The sequence below is a fragment of the Siphateles boraxobius genome, unplaced genomic scaffold (genome assembly GCF_051911475.1).
Source record: "Siphateles boraxobius isolate OS27281-9 unplaced genomic scaffold, OSU_SipBor_1 68, whole genome shotgun sequence".
Classification (NCBI taxonomy): Eukaryota; Metazoa; Chordata; class Actinopteri; order Cypriniformes; family Leuciscidae; genus Siphateles; species Siphateles boraxobius.
In genome coordinates, this window is record NW_027509195.1 from 13325743 (window position 1) to 13352655 (window position 26913).

The window sequence follows — 26913 nt, forward strand, 5'->3', positions numbered from 1 at the left end:
AGAGAGAGAGAGAGAGAGAGAGAGAGAGAGAGAGAGAGAGAGAAAGAGGCAGAGACCCCACTGCTAATGTAATAATTTTGTAATTAATTATACAAATAATTTTGAGTGTCAAATAAAAAGATATTTCCCCCTAAAATGAAGTCTATAATCATTAAAGCCTACTCAATGTCATTTCAAACCTATAGGATAAGTTTCCTTCAATGGAGCATAAAATAACAAACTGTATCGTGCCTGCATCTTTTCTGCTAAAAGAACTGTAAATGACTGTAAATACACATAAAATATTCTCCCTCCCTCCCCATGTAAACGATTCAGTGATCAAATATACAAATCCCAGACCTGTGATTTTCTTTTTTTCTGCAAAACACAAAAGAAGATATCTGAACAATTATAGTCCATACCTTGAAAGACAATTGGTTCCAAGACAACATTTGACACCATTTACTTTTATTGTGTAGTATGGCCTAAACATACATACATATAGTAGCCTATATATGTTTAGAACAGTTAAACTTATTGCAATTCAAAATGAAATCAAACCACAAGCGCTTAAAAGCTTACCAGTGCAAATGAGATCCAAAAGTTTGAAACAACAAAAGAGCATTTTTATTTTTGGGGTAAACTATTTCTTATATGCATAACAACAATTAAATTATATTGAGCATATAAAACTGCAGCATATTTAAGGGTTTCTGATTTCACCAAGTGCCGCAAAGAGAATAATCAATCCCACTAATGATACGACTCAAGCGGAGCTCAGTTTGAACACAACGCTGAACTCAGCACCCCTCATTTCAACAACAATAGACATTTGTCAATGTCTCAAGAGAGTGAGTTAGGAAAAAGCTTAGGAAAGTCTTATATCGGTAATGCAGTCACAGGCATAAGGCATATCTTTGGATAAGCCCTCTAGTTCACTGCCCGAGGGAACTGTTTGCTCAGTGTAAGTGGGGCTCGCCACGCGTATAAGCGAAGGATGAGTCGCATTATGAGTGTAATTGGGCTAATTTGTCACCCCCATAAGATATTTATCTACGGTTATGACCATCATCACTCAAAAAGCCACCTCGAATCCTTTCAAAAAGCTTCCAATGCTCTTTATGAGTGCAAAGGTTTAATTAGCCAATGAATTTTGGAATAAGCATTGTAGCATGAACAGAAGTAATGAAAACCTCCCTGTAGGCCAGGAGTACCTCCATTTCTCTCAGTACAGAAGAGTGTTCTCATTTATCAAAATCTCATGGATCTCACATAAGACGTATTGATTTTTTTGGGCAAATACATCTAAACCAGGGGCGTCAGAAAGAAATATCTAAAAAGATTAGACACAAAAAAAGAGTTATTGGTTATTAAAGTTTCGGGTTAGTAAGAGATTCATACTTTTATTCATCAAAGACCCATTAAATTGATCAAAAGTGACTGTAAAGACATTTATAATGTTACAAAAGATTATAATTTTATTATGAAATGATATTATTTCAAATAATGCTGTTCTTTTGAACTTTCTATTCATCAAAGAATCCTGAAAAACATTATCAGTTTCCAAAAAAATATTAAGCAGAATAATTGTTTCAACAAAGATAAAGTAATGTTTCTTAAGTACCAAATTAGCATATTAGAATGATTTCCGCACTGAAGACTGGAGTAATGGCAGTTGTGTCATCACAAATATATATATTTTTTTAAATATATTGAATTTTTCAATTGGTCAAATAAATGCAACCTTATGCAAATGCCAAATGCAACACGTAGTTTAATTCAAAAGACAAGCAGACAGGCAAACGGGTGCAACAGCGTGTAAAACACAAACAATACCGGACACTGAACTGAAGACAGGCAGGAACTTAAATACACAATGATGATTAACACAAATGACAGCCAGCTGTGAGGAAGGTGATCAGTTCACTCAAGATCAGTGGCTAAAAAATAAATAATAATAAAAGAATAAAATAAAATAAAAAATATTTTCCAGATTGTCTGTGATCCTGGGAACACTGGAATCAGTATAAGTCTGTTTAAGACAACTAACTTATTGACCAGTAAAACTAAAAATACTGAGTGCCCCATGCATTATCAAAGATGGGAGGCATATTGGCACAGCGGGTGGGGTGAAGACTGGCCTGCTGAAGGAGATGAGATGACTGGCATGGACAGATTTGAGCCACATTCACTCTCTGGAAAGAGAGAGCAGAGCTCCATCCTTTATCAGCTCTCAGGTATAGTTCAACCGTTCAAGGTGCAAGGTTCTCAGAGGCAATCAAAACACTTTCTTCATCTAAGTGTCTGTGCATGTTCCTTAAAGGGCATAGAGTTGGAGAATAAAAGAGGCTTCCCATGCCCTAATGATTCCCACCCAGAGCTGTTTCTAAAAAGACGTCATACCCGACACAGGCAAAGAATCATCCCTCTGTCTCTCTCTGTGCATCTATGGCTTCAGTTTCTTAACATGAATATATGACATTTTTCCAAAGGAGTAGGAGGTAATGAGATCTGCAGTGAGTCATGTAGAGGAAATTTGCTATTAATTTATAACAGAATAGGTTTCTTGTGACTATATCAAAGGCTCCATTTCCACAAATAATTGCATGGTGGTAGGCAAGACCATTAGTAAACATACAAAGCCAGCTCCATATTTGTACCCATTATTCTTTTATAGCACATGTTGTATACAGTCAGAGACTATTCATATAACCCTTGCATATTTGCTTTTTAAAAATCTGGCAGTCGATGGCAGTCAAATATTAAGGTTTTAACATTATGACATTATTTTCTTGACAATCAACATTTCCCCCTCAAATCCTCATTCTTTTTATAGAAAAAAATCTCATTCTCATCATTGATACAGTAATGAAAATTATCCAGTCTAAACACGATAAAAAAATTGCACTTTTTACAATACAGATTTCAAAGTAGCTTTACAGAGATAACAGGAAAATAATGCAACAAAGTTTGTTTCCAGAAGAAAATAGCATCACAGTCCAGCTTAAGTTAGCTCAGTGATGTTTCATTTTTGTTGTAAAAAAAAAACAGTTATTGATTTAGTTCATTATATATATATATATATATATATATATATATATATATATATATATATATATATATATATATATATATATTTATATATATTTATATATATATATATAGCCACTCTGGAGAAAACCGTGAAGTCATCGCCCAGCTCATTTCAGCTCTCATATAATGGTGTCAAAGCATAGCCTGGGAAAACCCAGACGAACTTCCGGCAAATTTAGATTTGCTCTGCAAGTTAGTCTGGCGAAGAGCCCATTCAAGCTCATTTCCAATCTTTCCAAATTGAGGCACCAATCACAAACGTTGAGGCGGGTTTTACAAGATGACGATCGATCTGATTCGTTTTAGGTCTATCCAATTGCGCCCAGAGGCATTTGAGTGACGTCCGTTTCCAAATCGAGGCACGAATCACAAACGTTGAGGCGGGCTTTACAAGATGACGATCGATCTGATTGGTTTTAGATCCATCCAATTGCGCCCAGAGGCATTTGAGCGACGTCCATTGGCGACACCCCTTTGGAAGTGAGCTGTGAATGAACCTTCCCCAGACCCTAACCCAGTTGCGACTGAGAAGGGTCTGGTTTTAACCAGGCTAGTCAATGCAGGCAGATCAATACAATTCAATGCAACAAGCATTACCATAATTTGTACTATTTAAATAAAAATAATTAATAAAACAATAATAAAACAATATGTTATAATAATAATAATAACAATGTGTTATATTAACAAAATACAATAAATAATAGCATATCTATAATGTAAAACCTGTATATTTCTTGACAGCAAGGTTCATCCATCCATTCATTCGTCCTATCAGCAGAGGTTTTCTTTAATTTTATTCATAAGATTTTTCTTCTTGCTTTATTCGACTGTTGTAGATCAGGCGTCTCTCGAAAGCAATGTTACCCAACTATAGTCGCAAGATCCGTCGTTAGTTCAACGAGTCAGTGTTTCCCGAAATCATAGTTCGAACGAAAATTCGCAAACAGCATCGCTGTTGTGTGGTTGGAACAACAGCTCTTGAACTGTGATTAGAAGCATAGATTATTGTTTTTATGACATGTGGACTTCATAAATTCTTATCTGAGCAAAATAAACAAGATGACATTCAGTCCAATATATATTTAGAATAAATACAATTGTCATTTATGTCTTTATGTCAAGAGATTTTTTTTCTCTTGTTTTTGAAGAGTGCGCATATACGTACGTGCTGTAAGTAGGCCCATGTAAGAATGAGCCTATGATTGAATCTGGAAATAAAGCAAAATAAGAATTAGACCTCAGATTCCATGTCCGTAATTTCTAGCAAAAAATCTAGCATTAATTTGATCTCAAACGGATTCATTAAAAGAATGTACTGCTCCAACACCTACATGACATCAGTAACCAACATGTTGAACGACAAATTTGCGACAGTACGGTTTCAGGAAACAGTCGTGACTAGCTAGTTGATATGTTCAACGATGCATCATACTAGATAAGCAGCGAGTTACGTCGTTGTACGGGAAACGCAACCCAGAGCGAGCCTTATCGTCACATTGAGAACAAGAAAGACACAAGATCCATTGTAGGGCCTATTCTTCATCCCATGTCTCTAGGAGAAAGGAACTCAATGCACACGCTCAGAACAGGAGGCATTTCCCTTAATCTATGTAGAAATGAAGAGCTGCATGCAGTAATCCACAGCACAGAGAACACAATCAAAGCAGCATTAGAGCTGTTTTATGGCATCTGTCATCTTTTATTCTTCAACAGCTGAAAACAATGTTGAATCAACAGCTGGCAAAAATGCTGTTGTGTTTCATTTTCTTCTGCGTTTCATTCTATTCTGCCCAAAAGCTGTCAATGTGGCACAGTTCACAAGTTTTTTAACTTAATCTACCATAGAGCCCTGAAAACAGTTAACATTCTCATGACATATAATAATTTGTGTGAGATGGCAAAATCATATTATATTGTATAACTTGGATAGTAAAAAAAAGTTTTTAACTTAACTGGTAAGATTAATAAGTTCACACATATAAATTAAGATGTCAGTGTTCTCATATAGTCATGTTTGAAATAAAGGGATAAAAGTGATAAAAATTTAAAATTAAGAACATAAAATTCACTTTTGTGATTGTTGTACATTTAAAATCTGGTCATGAACTATCAATTCAACTTAAAAAAAAAATGTAAGGTATAATTAAAGTTTTTCCATTGTGACAGTATTTTCATGACAAGTGAAAGGCTCTCTGGAAATAGGTGAGGGATAGTTATACATTCCTCAGAAATAGAGTAGTAAGGAACATAAGGAAAGCCCAAAGCAGATTTCTATATAAAAGTAATTGATGATGCAAAGGGAGATGGGAAATTAACAATCTTCATAAATTAATTGGGAAAGATACTCAGCACTGCGCACCGGCACTTGAACTGAAATTAAATGGAATCATAACCAGAAAAGACGACAGTATAGCAAGCACTTTTAACATTTTTTTTATCCAATCAGTTGAGGAATTGGCACAGAATTGCATTGCTAGTAATATAGTGAGCATTCCTATTGATACTGACATACCTGTTTTTAGAATTGATGTATTTCCCAAGTTCCTGGAAAAAGCTGTGGTAACCCCCATTTTCAAGGCTGGTGATAAAATACTGGACTACTCATTCTAGTAAAGCCCATACACCACTGCACCCAATGCAGTTTGGCTTTCGAAGTAATCACTCAACAGAAACAGCCAACTACTTTTTTATAGAGAACATCAAAATTACTCTAGATAAAGGAGGCCTGGTGGGTGCAATATTTTTAGATTTAAAAAAAGCATTTGACACCGTCGATCATGACGTTCTTTTGTCAAAATTATCTTATTTTCATTTTTGTGAGAATGCAATCAAATGGATGAAATCTTAATTAGCTGACAGAAAACAATGCACACGCATTAACAACATTCAATCTACATGTCTAAACTGTAAAATAGGAGTCCCTCTAGGATCTACACTGGGCCCCCTTCTGTTCAGGCTCTATATAAATGACCTGCCAACTGTTTGCCCATCTGTACATTTACAAATGTATGCAAATGACACAGTCCTCTATGTGCATGCTAAAAATAAACAACGAGCTGCACACCAAATGACTGAGGATATGAGTAAGGTATCCATATGGCTAATTAATTCATGCTTACACCTGAACACAAGTAAAACAGTATGTATGTATTTTACAAAACAAACTACTGTGACCTATGACCTTGAGGTAATTGTTAACCAAGAGAAGGTTAGAATGGAATCTGACTTTAAATATCTGGGAGTAATCCTAGACTCACAACTCTCATTTAAAAAGCATAAAAAAAAGGTTGCCAATATTGTTAAATTTAACCTGGCAAATTTTAAGCACATAAGATCATACCTATCAATGAAGGCCGCAAAGCACTTCTTGCATGCGATGATCTTCTCACATTTTTCTTACTGTTTAACTAGCTGGTTGCAAACCAATAAAATAACATTTCAACCATTGGAGTCACTTTATAAACAGGCATTAAAGACATTGGACCGTAAGAGTAATAGCTATGATCATTGTAACATAATCAAAAAACACAACATGTTTAGCTTTGAAAACGTCAGACACTTTGCTGATGCCTATCTTGTATTTAAGGTACTCCGTGGTCTTGATACCACCATCACTGTGCCAGTTTATAAAACAGAAAGATAAGGTAAGGAACCACAGCCTTTTCTATCAGAGCCACAATTTTTTGGAATAGTCTGCCCACTGAGTTAAGGGAGTGTAATAGTCTCTCCTCTTTTAAAAAACAGCTTAAATCTTGGATTAGGCACAATTACAATTGTAACCATTGTTGTAAACCTTGTTCTTCTTAAGTGTAGAAGATTTAGAAGCGAAAGACCAGGAGACGTTGGGATATCTTTCAATGGAGAAGTTACTCTTTATTGGAGACTTTGCTGTTGCGATGCTATAGTCACCAAGTCTGACTAAGGGAAATTTACATTGCAGTTTATATACATTTCAAGGGGGTGGGATTAATTTCATAGAGGAGGGGACTCTTGAACAAAACATGTCAATGAAAGTACATGATTCAGCTGGTTACCTGATTTCATCAAGAAACAGTGTAACTCAGAGCCTTGAGATGCTAATCCAATCAGCCTGATTAGATCAACAAAGGCCCAGCTGACCTTTGAGATGTGACAAGAGGTTAATGTTCGAAACTTTGATTGCCTCAAAATGGAAAACAGTGTTTTCACTTTCTCAGTTAAAATACTGTTGAACCTAAATTAAAACATTTAATAAATTTGTAATCCTACACCATATACCAAATATTTAAGGCCATGAACATACTTGTTTGTATTGCATTTTTTTAAATATTTTTTTTTAATATACTGTAATCAAGTTGAGGGTTGGGTGAGGTGAGCAATATATTGTCTGTTTGAGGGTATGCTCATATTGATTTAAAATTCCTGCTGCATTTATTACATTTATCAAATAAAAAAATAAAAAATAAGAAGTAAGACCATTTCCCCCTCAAATTCTCATTATTGATGTGATAAAAATCATTCTCATTATCGTAATACAGTCATGAAAATGATCCAGTCCCAATCATTTCTGTAAAAACTCTAATTCAGTACAACAAACACTATCATAATGTGTATTTTTACTATTTAAATAAATTAGTACCACTATTTATATAGTACCACTAGCCACTTTATTAGATACAACTGTTCAACTGCTGGTTAACGCAAATATCTAATCAGCCAATTGCATGGAAGCAACTCAATGCATTTAGGCATTTAGACATCGGTAAAGACGATCTGCTTAATGCCCAGTACACACGGTACGATTTTGGGCTGTCCCAGGCGAAAGATGATCAATCTTGGCGATTTTTTTGTGGTCGTGGCTCCTAAACAATGGTCCTACGTCTTATAGTGAGAGAGGTTTAAAGACGGCCGTTGTCACAGTCCTGCGACCAAAGATAGCCAGTGATAATTTTCTGACAGTGTCAGAAATTTAGCATGATCATCTCACAGTGCGTTTGCTGCTACGGCCTACGTCTACTGACTAGCCAAATGCAACATGAGATGTCGTATTGATCAACGCTACATGGTGCTAAAACTTAAAACTAATTTCCATTTACAAAATTGGCATGAAAAGTTGGCCTCGTTTTTCATGACCACGTCTATATTCTGCTCTTTCGCTTACTTCTTTAAAAAAAAAAACATAATTGTCAAAGTGCGGTTCGTCTTGCTCTATTTGTTTACCACTAGCGCATGCTGATGACGTTTTATTCCTCTGTAATAAATTGCATCGTAGCCTACGATTCAATAGGTGTCATCATCATACAGTCTACATACATGTCGTACCTAAATTTATTACATCCATGTCGTACAGTGTGATTTGTAATGATCTTATAGGATTGCTGAAATCGTACAGTCTGTAGCAGACATGAACATTTGACATGATACAGGCTACATTTAAACTGAACATTGGAATGGGGAAGAGAGTTCATTCAAGTAACTTAACATGCCATGGTTGTTGGTGCCAAACGAGTATTACAGAAACTGCTGATGTACTGTGATTTTCAGGCACAATAGTCTCTAGGGTTTAAAGAGAAAATATCCAGTGAGCAGCAGTTCTGTGGGTGAAAATGCCTTGTTAAAGCCAGAGGTCAGAGGAGAATGGTCAGACTGGTTCAAGCTGATAGAACAGTAGCAACCGTAAATAACTCAACCACTCGTTACAACCAAGGTCTGCAGAAGAGCATCTCTATAGACAACAGAAGATAGGAAGCGTTTTCTAGAATGATGAATCTCGATTTCTGCTGCGACATTTAGAATTTGGAGTAAACAATATGAAAGCATGAATCCATCCTGCCTTGTATCAACAGTTCAGGCTGCTGCTGGTGGTGTTATAATGGAGATATTTTCTTGGCACACTTTGGCCCCCTTAGTACCAATTGAGTATTGTTTAAACACTACAGCCTATCTGAGTATTGTTGCTGACCATGTCCATCATTTTATGACCAGTGTATCATCTTCTGATGGCTTACCAGTAACGATTGCAGCAACTAAGCAGAAAAATCAAAGACCAGAAAACTATCAATTTTCTTTTCTTTTTTAAATGGTTATATTTATCTTGTTTGTTATATATAATTTTTGATTAGAGTAGAAACTTGGTCTGACATCAATTTAGTACAGCAATTTGGACAAGGAAAAAAATCAGTTTGGTGTCCTAACTCAAGCTTTTTCCATAACATTCCAAGGGTAAGAAACACACTTCCAAGGTAACATTATAGAGCTGCTGTAGCATCTCAGTTCAAAATAAAAAAAAAACTTTGGCTTTTGACATGAGAGAAGGCATGGAAACAGAACCAAAAAAACAACAAAAAAAACTGAATTGTATTACTACTCAGTAGCCTGGGAGACTAAGTTTCACCTTTGTCTCACATGTTTCACCTAATATACCTGAGGAGAAATAAAAATGGGCACAACTTAAGACAATTGGTGAATCTTGCCAGAGTTTATGACATTTGAGATCTCTTCTAAAACTCTAGATAAGATTAGAGTATATTTTAGTATCTCAGAAATCAGAGAAGCAGATAACCCAACATTCTTTATTTGCTCTCCATTTATTCTCAATGCTGTCTTGGAGAAACAAGCAGAGATCTCATTTCTGATTTTTAAAGGATGGGAATGTCCATTATATTCAATAAGAGTTTAACTCCTGAGTGCCAAAGAAACAGATAAAGGAGATGTGCAAAATGTAAGAATCCCTGGCCAAACCTTCCAAAGCATAGGGCAGAGATGACATGAACCCGGTCTGACCTGCAGATATGTCTTAATAAGCAAGAAAGAGATGAAAAAATAGATGGTGAGACAGGCACAGAAGCTGCAGAGGAGATGAGTGTGACCTCTGGGCGATGTCAGGATGCTCTCGACATCCCTGATCCATCGCTGAACACAGAAAAGGCACTGTAGATATGGGGGAGGAGCTGGACAGTGCAAGTGATGGAAAGCTGGTTCAGAGCAAATAAATCCAGAATTATGACTAGGAAGTCAAACAAATGGCATGTGCAACCCATTTGACCTCCATAATGTGATGCATTTACAAAAATAAATTGAAATAAAAAAAGAAACAATCAAGTTATTACTCCATGACTTTGCACTGATAAATTCTGCACAATAACACCAGGAGCATGTAATTTTTGATTTCATGTTGTCTTTAAAGCTATCAAATCACATGTACATTTTATAAAGGCCAAGGCCCTAAGGAAAGGGATGTTCCTGAAGGGACCCTATCACTCACTTTCATTAGGAACATCTCTGCAAATAGTATTCCTATCCCAGTGTGTGTTTCAAGGACATAAGACATTGGCTAATAATGTGATCACAACAGGACAACACTGCTTACCAAGACCAGATAACGTGACTTGCTTCAGCCCCATTATGACTACTAGAGACCAAAGGAAACCAAACCAGTTGAAGACAGTTTACCTCACAATACTCAGTGATGATGCAGAAGGTGTCTCTCTCCAGGAAGCTGGTGTAGAACTTGAGGATGGCAGGATGGTTCAGCTGAGAGAGAAGCTGCGCCTCTTGAATGGCATGGACAGTCTCATTGGGTTTCAGATCGCCAACATGAATCTCTTTTAGCACCTTCCTGCACAATAAACCACAGCGAGGAGGGTAAATAACATTTCTTGAGTTGAATTATGATGTTTTGCCATCATTAAGAGAAGCTTGTAGTTTCAATATGCTTCAATTCTGTATGCAATATATACTGAATTAAGTCTCTTATGCTGACCAAGGTTGCACTTACTTGATCATAGATACAGTAAAGGGTTATGGTTAGTTAACAGTAACAGGTTAAATTAAGTAGGTTAACAGTAGTATTGTGAAATATTATTTTAATTTAAATAACCGTTTTCCATTTTACTATTTTCAAAATGTCATGTATTCCTGTGATGGCAAAGCATAATTTCTCCAGTCTTCAGTGACACATGATCTTTTGGAAATCATTCTAATATGCTGATTTAGTGCTCAAATATGATCAATTATTAATGGTGCTCATTTATTAAAGGGATAGTTCACCCTAAAATGAAAATTAGCCTTTTTTAAAAAAAAAAGAAATCTTTTGTAATTACTTTTACCCAATTACTTTTTAATTACTTACTCCAAACTTTTGGATGGTCGTGTATCACGGTTTCTACAAAAATATTAAGCAATACAACTGTTTTCAAAATGAATAGTAATACGAAACGTTTCTTGAGCACCAAATCAGCATATTAGAATGATTTCTGAATGATCATGTGACACTGAAGACTGGAGTAATGATGCTGAAAATTCAGCTTTGCCTTCACAGGAATAAATTATATTTAAAAATATATTAAAATAGAAAACAATTTCACACTATTACTTTAACTGTATTTTTGATCAAATAAATGCAGAACTGGTAAGCATAAGATACTTATTTCATTATTCTTTTCACCAGGAGTGTACTTTATCAAATGACAGAAACAGCAATAAAATTGGAGTCACAAATTAAACAATGTGAATGTCCACCACAACAAAGTCAGCCACATTAATTATTAATTTTTTAACTGCATATACACTATTCAAGCATTCTACTTTCAAAGAAAGCTCTAGATTGACAGCTAATCCAACCGGGAAAATAAAAACATGAAGTTGTTAAAGAGATAGGCTGTGGGATTTGCTCTCAAGGGCCCTCCAAATCAAACTGTTCATCTCGTTGCTTGTTCAGCCTTTAATTTTGAACAGCCTCTCTTCAATTTCCAACTGCCTGGAACCTGCCACCAATGCTGAGCTGCACTATGTTTATATAAGCGTCACGTTCCTCAATTACCAGCTGTAGCCTGGCCCCAAAAATGTCATTTGGGAAAGAACAGATTGTTTTCCCTGACCTTTTCAAGCTTGAAGGGATCGAGAAGCCGGGGCCACACTGTAACATTTAGTCCGTCATTAGCTCACAAATTATGAAGGGTCATTGTAATTATTCTGCTTTTAGTGTTAAAATGAAGGGAGAGACACATCCATTGATAGAAAGTTACCTTGGCCTATGTGACCTTTTGCAACGAGAAGGGAGAAAGAATCAGCCATCCTCTGATGCATTTCAGACGAAAGACACTCAAAGCAAGACATCTGAATAAAAACGATAAGCATAAATTATCATGCCATTATTAAATTCTAAAAACTAATGGTCTTGAATAATGCAGACCTTGTGATCATTTGCCATTTTTAAAAACTAAGAATGATCTATATAAAAAAATGGAGAGGGACTCTGTGGAGAATAATTGTTCCTCCAGTCGGCAGCAAAATATGATCGCCACATCTGCAGATCAAAGTTTATGCACTTCATAATTCAAGTTAAAGGGACAAATAAGGAATGCTCAGAGCGGCTAATTTAATCCCATCGGCTTTTAGCAAGAAGAAAAATGCAAATGAGCATTTAACACAAAGCAGGGATTTAAAATCATATTTTAGTGACATTATTGCCAGACCTTAAGGGAGTTAATCAAATACCACCAAAAGAGATGAACGCACTGCATCTGCCTCCTGGTTTTGTTGTAAATTGGTTCTCGGCTCGTTGAAGGAGAACTCTCATTTACCTCTCTCTACTTCAACATTCTGTTCTTTCCTCTTCCTACTTGAAAATCATTACAACAAAGGGAACAGGTAAAGTGCACTTCAGCACCGCAATGCTGGTCATGGATTGCTCTCATTCTTCACGTTTTCCCAGAAGCTGAGACACGGGCCTAATAGCTAATGTGTTTTTAAAGATGCAGAAAGCAAGTCCTTAATGGAGTCATACAGATTCTTTCATCACTGGTGGCTCAGGTTATTCCAAACCCATATGTCTTGAGTTATTTTGTGCTGGTCATATTTTTGAATACAATTATAAAGTATGGGCACTGGAGCTTTTAAGCTCCAACACAAAAGTCCTCTATGTGACTAGTGTGCTATTTAGGGGGTCACATCATCAAAAATGCGGTGCGAATTCACAGGCAAATACATTGATGCATGAAGCACATCTCACACAGAAGTCACTTTCAAACCAACCAGCTTTCAGTTGGTGAAAACAGCAAATTCGTGTGACCAACTTGAACACAAGCGAAATCTGAGTGGGGAACTTTTCTGCTCCGATCACACGGATTCCTCTTGAAATTCCACAGTGGTAAATGTGACCGTACCTTAAGTCTTCTGAGGGCAATGGATAGCTGTGTGACAAAACGACAGCGATTAATCGCTGTTATGTATTGGATCATGAGTCAGTGAGCTGAAACAGATCAGTCTGATTTCATGAACGAATCGTTCAGGAAGATTTTGTGAACTTGCTATAGAGCCTCTAAGAGGATATGGTGATGAAAAAAAATGAGATAGGAGGAAAAATTATATTTCAATTTTTTTTTGTTCCCCCGAATAATGTTTGCTTTTCACATAGGAAAATTTGCATTCGCTTGCAACAAAAGTTAATAGAAAAAACCCTCCCTTTCCTCATATTACTTCCATTATCAGTTTTGCATTCACTCACAAATGTTTTGCAAGAGAATGTAAAAGTTTTGCGAGCAAATGCAAAAGTATTGAAATATAATTTTCCTCCCATCTCATTTTTGTTCACACCTGATCACCAACTTGCCAAGGAGAGCAGAAGCTTTGTGTTCTATGAAGGAAAGATAATAAATTATGAAAGTAATTATAAATTAAGTTTGAACCTACAGGGTTTTAACCACAAGTCTTTACCACCACTAACAAACAATGTCCAGTATGATAAACTTGATGAAGTGACATAAAAACTGTTTTTAATGGCACAAATACTATAGGTCACACCATTCTGAAGTTCACATTAGCAGGACTCACTTTAGCAAGAGACACAAAGAGAATCATTACACTGACGTATGACAGGTCAGTCTAATTTCAAAAATCTAATTTCGTCTTGCCCACGTCCTCTCATGTATCATTATAGCTAACATACCTTTATGATGCATTATGTCACAAGACCAATCTAATGAACCATTGAGCTGATGTTGTGGAAAGCAGTTTACACCCTGCATTATGGATTTACATTAGAAGCCTCTACCCTAAATGACAAGAGATCAAAACAACAACATAATATTATCATCCATAAAGCTGTCACATCACCTAAGATATGTTTGTGTTTATCCACTTCCTTTCAAGTAAAGTATCCACTCAATTACTGCATAAACTAGATTATTCACAATTGATCATCAACATCATCCTACAGTTTATTATAGGATGAAAACATTTAAGGGATTTTATCTTCTTGTGGTAAGATGGCACTTAATAAATGTGCTTAAAGCTCCAGTCCATAACTTTTTTGGGTTAAAAATTATCCAAAAAGAATTTGAGCAAGTACATAACCAGCCAGTGTTCAAAACGATCTGCTTGCCTAAACTCGATTCAAAACGGTAAGCTTTTAATAATGTTTTTAATTCCAGTGGTACTGGTGGATTTCTGCAGGAAATTCGAGCATGTCTTTGCGTCATTACGTCACATCTGTACATATAAAGAAAGTGTCTCGGATAGTAGGCTATATTGCGTGTGAAGATGGAAGTGGAGATTTATAGCCTTTTCTCACAGCACTTGATATAATTAAACTTATCAATTTGATGGCGGATCCAGAAAGGTTCAAACGACAAACACCAGTGACAACTGGAGATTCACCCGTTGTAAAATACAAAAGAGTGGCTACCGAAACAAAGAGACTGCAACCTGAAGGGCATTAAATGTAGTCACGCAATGCTGATGATGTTAACAATTTGAGAACAAAGTATAATTTGCACGGTTTGACAAGATATGATAAGCGATTGTTATATTTAATCAGCGCGATTTACTGCAATGCTTTTTTTCCATTAGTTGGTCAGAACAAAAGTGGATGTTACTTAGGCTAGTTGTTCAGGTGACATTTTCAGGTGAAAATTCTCACGTTGGTCATACTTCCAAAAAGTAGATCTGTGATTCCGAATGACAGTATACTATCCACACCGCACGGTGACTGACAGCCGCACATTCTCCTCAAAACATTGGATTCATCCGCGCTGTGCCGTGCCGAGGCACAACCCACGTAAAGTTGATAATTCCGTGTATAACTGCAATTGCAAATTTCGAACAGAGATGGCGACAAAGAGGAAAAACTGCGGACTGCAGCTTTAATAAAGTAATCTTTTTATAAACATTTAGCATGAGGCAATGAAAACTCTCAGCACTTATTGCTATTGTACATGAAAAATACATGAAAATTCATTCAGTATCAGACTCTCATCCTGTAATTGTAAATATCTACTAATCAATATCTAGTCTGTTAAATAATAACATTCCTTCATGTCAAAGCAGATATGTTCCTATATTATTTTTTCTTACCAAGACTGTAATACAGTATTGAACCCCTTCCATAAATGATTACAGTTTCTAGTTTAAAAATGTGTCAATGACAGATATGGGTCATCTGAATTCCTTTGAGATGGAAAAAAATATACTGCTGTCCAATCTTAATATTACATTTATCTCTGAAGATAAATAAAGTAAAGTGCGTCTGTTCTCTCTAATAGGGAGACATAAGTATGAAAAATGTGATACAGAGTGATTATATTATTTCTTAGTGCAATAAGAAATCTATTTAATTTAGCCTAATTGTGTGCTTTAAATTTTAACCTTCCCATATTGTTGTTTCACAATGCATGTTTATTTAAATTCCAGGCATTATACATGTGGGAAAATGTAAAGAAAAGCTTAGCTAGACCTCTTTAGATGGAAAATGGTATACGGTACCATCGATAAAAAACATCAATCACTGAAATTTCCTGTGGTGAATAATTGAACACGTGTTCATGTCCCATTTCTTAGTCTCTCTCTGGAGGCGTAGAGGCAATTTAAGATCTATTTTAAGGATATAGGAAAGCTGAGCAAATAACCAACAGCAATCCTTTGCAATTTTAACCTGCATGGTTCCATATTTTATTTCAGCCTCGAGATCAGAGGAAGCAGGTATGAGAATACAGTAAATGTTGAATTAATATAACCAAAGCCTTGGCCAAAATTGAACTGTCAACCTATCTGTGAGGAGGTTTTGCAGAAAATAATTACACCATACAGTACACCAATAAATCAATTTTAGAAAATGCCTGGCTACAATATCAAATGATAATGTTTATCATCAACCATAGTAACTGAGCAACTCTCTCTATAAATGTGGCAAAATATTTTACTTTTTGAGGTGTTGTTAAGGCCGGATAACCTTAAAAGGTACCGTTGCAATTACCCTGATGTGTAATGTAAAATAATAAATGGAGAGAAAATTCCCATGATACATAAACCAGGTCAGCAAATGAACCAGTTTAAAGGTCTGGAATCAAACGGCTGTAGCAGCATCAACCAAGAAAGCCCCAATTCTGTCATGCAGAGGTGTGCAAGGAAAGGATAGAGTGCCAGAGATAGAGAGAGATAGAGAGATAGATAGAGAGAGAGAGAGAGAGAGAGAGAGAGAGAGAGAGAGAGAGAGAGAGAGAGAGAGAGAGAGAGAGAGAGAGAGAGAGAGAGAGAGAGAGAGAGAGAGAGAGAGAGAGAGAGAGAGAGAGAAAGAGAGAGAGAGAAAGAGAGAGAGAGAGAAAGAGAGAGAAAGAGAGAGAGATAGAGAGAGACCAGTCTATACAAGAGTCTGGGCACTTGAAAACAAATTGGGAGATTTCTGGTGGACCTGGACCCAAGTGGGATCATGAGGTGAGCAGAAATAAGCACTGCTGCTAGGAGTCTCCAGGGAATCTTGTCTGACAGGCAAATCCACAGAGGACAAGCTGAAGGTGGGCTAGCAGGGCCAAATGGAGAGAAACGCTCCCCTCCTTGAGTGAGATTAGCTGCCTCTGGCCTCTTAGAGGAGAATATACGGTAATGATATTCAGAATGATCCAGATCCGCTAGTCACTAATTTTTTGTTTTAAATGACTGCCACATTGTCATAAAGAGACACCTATTGCACATTTAAAATGGAAATACTCAATGGGGGTCAAGAGGTCAAGAGATAAAACCAGCAGTCTCAGACGACTGTAATAAACATTTTGTTTCCACCATTCAAAATCTGACTAAATTCAAATTGAACCAATTCTGTCATCACAAACACTCCTTGTACAAAAAACTTCATGAGTGATTTGTCTGTGTCCGATCTTTTCAATGAACTGATTCATCCATACCCAAAGCCTTCTGAATGAATGGTTCACTAATCAGGGGTGCGTTGCCTTCTGCTAATTAATCTATTCGAGATCTCTGAGATGCTGCTGTAACGAACATGCCACCTAATTACTACTCTCTTCCATGTAATTTTTCTTTATTTGATTGATTCACTGAGGATTCCCTCATTCATCATACTCTGGAGTTCCCTTGCACATTTGACGCACATGTGCACTCTTCAAAAAACAGTATACAGTAGAATGTACTAAATGTTTATTGTGTCCATGTCCACATGTCATTTAATTTCATTTAGCAAGAAACTATGCTTCTAACCACATCCAGAGATTGTTCCAACCATGTAAGTTTGCAATGCTGTTTGCGAATGCTAGTTGAAACTATTGTTTTCTGGAAACACCAAATCATTGAACCATGATGGTAACAATGGAACTCGCAACAACAGTTTGCTAACGATGCTTTCGGGAAACGCACCCCGGACTGATTTCAACTTCAATCAACAAATTTCGATCTGTTCGTTACTCAAATGTTTTGTATTACCACTGGTTCTTTTGTGTTCTTTTTAAAGCTTGAATATTACTAAAACTAAATCTTAAAATAAAAAAAATAGAAATATTAAAAGCTATATAGAAACATTAAAAGCATACAAGAAAATAACTAAAACTTTAACTGAAATTGAAACCTGAAAATGTATTTAAAAAGATAATAAAAAATATTAATAAATCTATAATAGTAGCCTATAGAAAGAATACTACAATAACACTGATGAAGATTAATTATGTGAATGAATTATTCCAATATGAATTGTGATACGTCAACCAGGACAAGGTGTTCAAATAACACACCTACTATATAATACCGGTAATCTTCTTTGTTCCATGTATATGGATTTAATTAGAATGCAACATCACCCTTGCGCCCACAGTGGTACTTTTGGCACATTTGTGATACTATTAATGAACACCAGAGCAGATGACAGACTTCTCTGCACACATTCATTTTGTTACTAAAGCTGTAGTTTGTGTAAAAAGGTCACACTTCTCAAAATGGCTCCCCATCTGGATAAAACACAGATTGTGTCACACTGAATATTTGAAATCTTAAAGAAATGGTTAATTTAATTAAAACCCCATTTCATTATTGTCTTTCTCCAGACACAAAAAGAATACAAAAAAAGAAAAGTCCAGCAGAATGTCTGAGCTGCTCTTTTCTCATGCAAAATAAGGCCCATAAGTAATTGACTTGTGTATTATATTGCAAGTCTCTATGTGACTTTTAAAGGGCACCTATTATGCCCCTTTTTACAAGATGTAATATTGGTCTTGGGTGTCCCCAGAATGTATTTGTGAAGTTTCAGCACAAATGTGCACACAATTAATTTATTATAACCATTTGAAAATGTCATTTTTGGGGTCTGTTTTAAAAAGAGCTGTCTTGGCGTGAACCACCTTAAATGTAAATGAGCTGCATATCCCCGCCCTGCCTTTAGATGAGGACGTAACTTGCAAACCCATAGCAATAAACAGTCGGTAGAAGCAGAATGGCTGAGAGTGAGAGATGAGACCCGCTGTTTTGTATGGCATTCAGCCGTACATGTTTGAACCGGAGTCAGACCCAGATGATGAAGAGACTCCGGCAGAAGAAACACAAATGAGAATGGACCAAGACGCCTCAGAATGTCTATGCCAAAACCACAGTGTCAATCAAACCACATTGGTGGGGCTTTGCTCAATTCTACGTCACATTGAGCCGAATCTTGGAACAGCTCGCTCTGAGACAGTGCTTATGATTTATTGAGATTGTAAAAAAAAAAACACTGGGTGGATTTTTATCATTCTAGGGTGGTTTTGCTCACACACTGCCAACACACATTTATGTTCAAACACCATGTAAAAGTGAATTTTGCATAATAGGTGCCCTTTAAGTGATAAATGAGGTGTGAAAGCAAACACAGACCAGAGGTATGCAATACGCCAAAACAACTTTGTGTAAAACAAATGTGTCATAAAACATCCTGTACATAAAAAAATAGATTAAAAAAAAAGTTCTTCAATATTTAATGTATGTTTGAATAAATCCATTATGTTTGTATGCCAGCCACTATTTAAAAACAATGAGTAGAAACATAAATAGGTCATTAAAAATGTATTTATTAGGGCTGGGAAAAGAATCGCATCCAAAATAAAAGTTTGTGTTTACATAATATATGTGTGTGCACTGTGTATAATCATTTTACACACACATGCATGTATACATATAATAATTTTTATTTATTTATATATAAAAAATATTTATATTTATATATAATATAAATTATAAATAAATATATACAGTATACACATGAAAATATTTCTTAAATATATACATGCATGTGTGTGTATTTATATATATAAAAAATAATTATACACAGTGCACACACATATATTATGTAAACACAAACTTTTATTTTGGATGCGATTAATCGCGATTATACTTTTCCCAGCCCTAGTATTTATTATAATGTTATAGAATTGAATTTAATGTATTCAAAATCAAATAGAATCACAAGCTTGTAAATCTGAATTTAATCAAATCATGAAATTTGTGCCAAAGCCCAGTCCAACTGCCTATAAAATTCCAGGAAGACTAGGATGCACTTAAGGAAATGCTGAAGGCTTTTTGCAAAGACGTGCCAAGGGACCCACAGGATGTGAGCCCTACTTTTGGGGCAAATCCAGAATAGGAAGTAATTTGTCTAGACTAATAAAGCCCAATGAGAAGCAAGCTGGAGGAAAGAGGTACGGCAGTCCCAGCTCACAGCGCCCAGCACTGACATTTGGCTCTCACAAAGAAACAAAGGAGTTCATAGCACTGTAAGAGCCACTGAGGCAGTAACAACAAAACACACACACAGCAGGATTTTTTTTTAAGGCTGAGAAAAGACTAAGGAAGGACAACTGGTGCATAAGTGGAGAAAGGGACAGGAGGTGTGGTGGTCTCCTGAAGGAGGGCATTCAGGTTTGGTGCCAGCACTCTGCATGTGACAGGTCAGACGCTGGCAAACAGCTGTGATGGACTAACAAGCAGAAAGCTCAGGGCTAAAGGAACAGTAACCCGTAGCATGACGCGATCCGCCCGTGGGCAGATGAAGTGTGGCGCTCTTCCTAATTGGCCTCCATTTCCACCAGCATTTCTCTAGCTTCCAGTTCCATCTCCTCGTCTGATATGGGTTTCACAGAGAGGCTGTGTCACCAAGCGTGATAGACAGAGAGAACAGTTAAAGTCAGCATGAAACAGAAGTTGCAATAGACTTTTCATGCTTGTTGTGACGTACATCTGAGAGAAACAGCTTCTCTAACAAGAAAAAATGTAGGGTGAGAGGAAGTAATTTTGATTAAAGATTACAAGGGCATATGAATTTAAAAAAATTATGATGAGCATTGATAAATTATTTATAATAAATACTGCAATATTCCATAAAAAATTAAGATTTTGAATTCATGAAAACTTTCATGAAAACCATCAAATGAACAGACAACTTGCTCTTCTCCAAATGGTGTTTTCCGTTTATGAATCTAATTATACTCACAGACCAAAAACTGTAGAAATCAATATGTGAAGGATAATATGAGATCAGTTGTTCTAAACTCTAAACGGCTAAATAAATGTGGTGAGCAAAAGGGGTGAAGAGGACAGGGCTCCGCAGTTCAAGGTTGACAGATGAAACTATCTCTTAGCAATCCCATTAATCTTAATGGCAGTTGCTAAAATGGCCCATATACAGCTTCAAATTGAATTTCAGTCTGTTCCTCACACAAAACTATCATGTGACTTCAGAAGACTTGAAATACAGTTATGATATTTTTATGGTGCTTTTGCATCGCCATTAAAAGAGTGACTATCACAATTCTTTTACAACTTTTTTTTGGGTACTACGGAAGAAAAAATGATTATGGATTTGGAACGATATGACTGAGTAAATAGCGGTTTCATTTGCCTAAACTATTTCATTGTGAGTTTCACAAAATTGTTTTCATAAAAGTTAGATTTTTCAAAGATTGTTTTTAAAGAATTTAATACTTATTCAGCAAGGACATATTACATTGATCAAAAATATCAGTAGAGGCATCTTTTTTAAATAAATGCTGTTCTTTTGAACTTTCTATTCATCAAAGAATCCTGAAAAAATGCACCACAGTCTCCACAAAAATTAAGCAACAACTTTTTTCAACATTGAACGATTTCTGAAGGACCATGTGACACTGAAAACTGGAGTAATGATGCTGAAAATTCGGCTTTTTCACAGGAATACTATATACATTAAATATAAAAAAAATTTAAAATGGTAATAATGTGTCACAATATTACTGTTTTTACTTCATTTTTGATTTAAAAAATGCAGCCTGTCTGAGCATAAGAGACGTCTTTTGAATGGTAGTGTCATTGTGATTCTCAGATGTCTATAAAGAAACATGAAACTACTGTATGTAGAAAATCAGTTGCCTATGAAAATTATCAATAGTTTAGTGCTGGTTATACAAAGATATTTTGGCACCAGAATCAAGAGCCATGTAGTAAATATAGAAGTGACACACCCAAACATTTGATCTGTTCTGAGAGCAATGTCCTCATAAACTAAGACCCGTTGGTTTTAATTTACTGGGAGATTCACTGCAAACTGAATCTGGGTAGGATGTAATATTGCCACGATCACCAAAGCACCTTATGCCTCCTGAAATAATGACTCACAATTTCCTTTTTTTCTTTTCTTATCTCTGTATCAAAAGCAAACCTGCCTGTTTAAAACTGCAGGCCTCTACAGAAGCAATAAATCAACTTCACAACATATTTCACAACACATTCAGATGATACCAGCAAAACTTCCCTCAGGACTCTTAACATTTGAATGTAAAAAGCTATGAGAATCTAGTAAATCGCATAAGACTTTATGTAATTTAGCTAATATTCCAGTGACAGGCCATTTATTCTATCTAACAAATGCACCTATACAGAAAAAATAATATTTACTAACAATGAAAACTGGATCAAGCATGAGAGTATTAAAATGATACATTTTGCTCTCTAATGAAAGTATAATAGAGAGTTTGATCTTATACCATTTATGATCGTAAAGAATAATAGATGTGTTGGTAGTAACATCTCAAAGGAAAACAATAATGACTGGTTAGTAACAAAGACCAATGCTGCTCTCGGGTGGCCGGACAAGAGTAGTGAATTTTGAAGACCAATTTCAATATTGCCATAATTTAAATTATTTCAACAATATTAATTCTGTGCATATGCATATTTTCTCTCACGCACAGGATGCATCTGGAATAACTCATTAAATCCTACACAAAAAACATATACATAATTTAATACAAAGTATGTAGGAGGACAAACCTCTAATAATCCCTGTAAAAGCCATGCATTAAAGGGGTACTGTTTACTTCAAAATGGGATTTCAATAAAACACGGCTGCCTATACAGTAGAAATTTAAAATCAGTGCAGAGAAAACAGAGACAAACTTCCCTTTTGCCAAACAGGTAAGAAAACTTCAAAACCTGTTATGAACTAGGCATGCTACCAACTAAGGCCAATTATCATGTTTCTTTTTTATATAATTTTTTAACAATGTATTGAAATACATATTGTAAATACACAGTTGTTTTGATAACTCAACAAATTTTTTTTTTCTATTTGCATTATCATTCATTCAGTCATTTGGAATGATAAAACAATATAGACACTATTTAAATAGGTGGTCATACAAAGTTCTGTCATGAAACTCTAGATGGCGCAGGATGATAGGTCCTTAATGGTGAAATATTATGCCTCTTTTCACAAGATGTAATATAAATCTATGACGTCTCCAGAATGTGTCTGAGAAATTTCAGATCAAAATACCCTCCAGAAAATGTGAAAAGTTACAACCCAGTAAACCTTTGTTTTGGTAAGCCTTTCACTGCAAGCATGTAAAAAAATAAGCCGATCAGATTTCGCTCCCCTTCTGACATAGGAAGGGGATCTTATTATAATATTACCGCCCATGGCGCCCCCATTAGGTTTTCGCAAGCGATGCAATGGAAACAATTTGAGCAAAGCAAGCAAACTGTTCCGTCGTTGCTGAACAGATGAGCACAACACTATTTGATAATTTATTATAGCTTGTCAAATTTGCCCCTTTTTGGGTGAGAGCAAAAACATGTCGTTTTCATGTTGTGGAGTTACATTGATTCATCTCATCAACTTTTACACAAGTTGACAGTTCCATTAGGTCTTTTTAAGACAGCTGTGAAATATTTTTGTCAAATAGTGTTGTGCTCATCTGTTCAGCAACGACGGAACAGTTTGCTTGCTTTGCTCAAATTGTTTCCATTGCATCGCTTGCGAAAACCTAATGGGGGCGCCATGGGCGGTAATATTATAATAAGATCCCCTTCCTATGTCAGAAGGGGAGCGAAATCTGATCGGCTTATTTTTTTACATGCTTGCAGTGAAAGGCTTACCAAAACAAAGGTTTACTGGGTTGTAACTTTTCACATTTTCTGGGTTGGTAGATGCACGGGGGATCAGATTATTACGGTGACCCAGTAGTGCACAACACAACAAACTTTAAAAAGCAAACATAAGTTCACAACACAACGAAATGAATCCACAACACAACGGAAATGAGCCACAACACCACGGGAAACACAACACAACAAAATGAAGCCGCACCGCAACACAGCGGAAATTGCTCCCAACCACTAGAGGGCTCTCGGAGCGCGGTAAAGTTAATTTTTTAATATAGAGTCGGCAGTCTTATCAATACCACGATTAGTTTTAACATTATGTAACCATTGTATATTGACATAAAATATACTTCAAAATCAACAACATGAATTATAGCAGCGTATTTATACTCGAGAATGCTTTGACGCGCTACCACAGCACATGGCAATTCCACCAAGTGGTTAAAACATATAATTTATTATAATATAATTTGATAACTAAAAATAAAAATAAAAACCATCTGGTGAATTGGAGAATTGCAGGAAGGTATTGGCACAATTTCACCAGTAATAAGTCAGTCTGATCACTAGGAACCTACCACAAGCTTTGGGACATTTAGGTGAAAAAAAACCTTTAGGTGAATTACAGTAGGCCTAATGTTTTTATAAAAAACCAATTGTGTACTGTGCATACAGGGAGCTATTGGCACAATTTTACCTTTTATAAGTCAGTCTGGTTAATAGGAACTACAACCTTTGAAACATGATAAAAATAATTTTTATCAAAAATATTTTTTATTATATTACAGAAATTTCCTAAAAAACAATTGTTTACTGTAAATACATGAAGGGAAGTATTGGAAAAAAGTCAGTCTACTACCAATACAATCAAGCTAGTCTGTTTTTGAATGTTAAAAGTCATTTGAATTAATATGTTATATTTTAATTAAAATTATACGTTTTAACAACATTCAATTGGGTGTCCACCTTAGAGATAATCACTATATTTAAAATGAAACCATCTTATTTAAAAATATGACGTTAATCATATAATTTGATACTACTCTTAAGTTTTATTAAATTATTATGGGATTCAATGCTTTCAGAATCTTTTTTTTTCAATAATTTTGTTTCTGTATTGTTAAAATTAACATTTTAATGACAGTATATTTATTGAACAAAAATGAATATTTTTTTAATCAAAATAAACCGAAAATAGTGCAAACTTCGCTCAAGTGATTGTTTTGAACAAGTATTAACTTACAGTCTCTCTGCTGCTACTGCCTTTATGTCTTTAACAAGATAGACAGTGCCGAAGCTTCCCTTCCCGAGCCTCTGCTGAATGATGTATCTGTTCGCTATCAGGCTGCTCAGGTCAGAAGATGTTTGTGTGGAAGCAGGATGACAGTGTGTTTGACCTGGACGCTCACGAAATCTGGGCATTTTTCAGTCATGAATCCAGAGCAGCCAAACTGCAAAGAGATGAAGGTCGAGACAATGTCAACAAATTCTCTCGTGAATTATTTATTTTTCTTTTGCTTATTTTAGGGTTTTGGTATTTGATGTTCCTGAATTCAAACATGAGTATGAGCAACATAAACAACATTCGAGTCTTAAGAATGACTTAAAACAATAATCCATCATATATTTCACCTATTTTTTTTCTCGTCAACATGCGTAGCAAAAACAAAATACAACAATATACTGCACAAATGCAATTTAGTTTTTATAGCCACACCTAACAAATTTAATGATCAAAACATTTTTACAAAAATCTAATTCACCACACATGTTCTCTCTATTTGAATTAAAAATGATTATTAGAGTTGATGATAGATTTTTCTAACCTCACCTGTGGGTCGGAAATTCGTTCGACCAACTGCTCTGAACTTCCTGTGTGTTAAGTCGCTGTCATGGGAACAGTGCAGAGGAGTTTTTCTCCTTTAGAGGGCGCTGATGTGCAATGTTGACTGTCAACTAAATAATGCTGATGTAGTCAGTTTGTGGATATCAGCGGAACTTGATCAGTATTATGACATCAAATTTCAGGATCCATGTAGGCTTATAAAGTTAAAATAATAATTCAATTAAAGACAAATGAAAATATCACAAAATATTTATTATGCATATTTGGTCTTCTACAACAATGCATGGTTGCACATTTATTCAATTCACTACCATTAAAAAAGCATTTAAATTCAAACCTGTATGTCCTACAGTGTCAAAACAGGTTTGTAAAAATTAAGTGTGGACCTGTTGAATGTTCTTGAGAAGCCTACTTATAGCTATCACTATTAATTTAATTTACATTTTGTTCCAGAATGTTTCTTAATATAATGGATCTATTAATGTAAGCAAAGTTTTTTAAACCAGAAAAATTCAATTAAATTTAAACAAAAATTAAAACCTCTCTCTCTCTCTCTCTCTCTCTCTCTCTCTCTCTCTCTCTCTCTCTCTCTCTCTCACACACACACACCCACACACACACACGCACACACACATATGTTAGGTTTCCATGTTTTATGGGGACTTTCCATTGACATAATTTATTTTATACTGTACAAACTGTATTTTCGATCCCCTAATCCTAAACATCCCTCACAGAAAACATTCTGTATTTAATTAAATTTTCAAAAAAACATAATTTAGTGTGATTTATAAGCTGTTTTCCTCATGGGGATCAAAAAATGTCCCCACAGAGTAAAAAACAAATACAGGTACTGGTTTCCTTGTGGGGACATTTGGTCTCACAACAAGTCACAACGTATGACAGGACCGCACACACATATACATGCAGAGAGAGAGAGAGAGAGAGAGAGAGTGACAGAGAGAGAGAGAGAGAGAGAGAGAGAGAGAGAGAGAGAGAGAGAGAGAGAGAGAGAGAGAGAGAGAGAGAGAGAGAGAGAGAGAGAGAGAGAGAGAGAGAGAGAGAGAGAGAGAGAGAGAGAGAGAGAGAGAGAGAGAGAGAGAGAGAGATTTTCTTTTCATTAAAACTGTCACAAACTCATATTCACTATCAATATTAGGGGGAGAACCGGGGCTAAAGTAACAAAGCGATTTTCTCTGAGCCCTGATTACATTTGCGTTTCAAGCTATGAGGTGATTTTCTCTGTGTTGCAGAGTGTATTAAAAAATGTTTATGTCATATTATACCAACAGAATATGCCAAGAGTGAGGGTCAGAAAGACAGACAGAGGTCCAATTCAGCTCTGGTCA

The 26913-nt window shown here is 35.8% G+C and overlaps 1 protein-coding gene across 3 annotated transcripts in view; it reads right to left on the minus strand.

Moving 5' to 3' along the window:
* nek11 (NIMA-related kinase 11) overlaps positions 1–25594 on the minus strand; it is a 111428-nt gene extending 85834 nt beyond the window's left edge. For all 3 annotated transcript variants that reach the window (XM_077214970.1, XM_077214972.1, XM_077214973.1), the window contains exons 1-3: positions 25550–25594; positions 24962–25169; positions 10507–10672 (exon numbers count right to left, since the gene is read on the minus strand). In XM_077214970.1, the coding sequence (XP_077071085.1) occupies positions 10507–10672; positions 24962–25140 (345 nt within the window). In that variant the 5' untranslated portion in view covers positions 25141–25169; positions 25550–25594. The remainder of the gene's footprint in view (positions 1–10506; positions 10673–24961; positions 25170–25549) is intronic.
* Positions 25595–26913: the final 1319 nt, after the last annotated feature.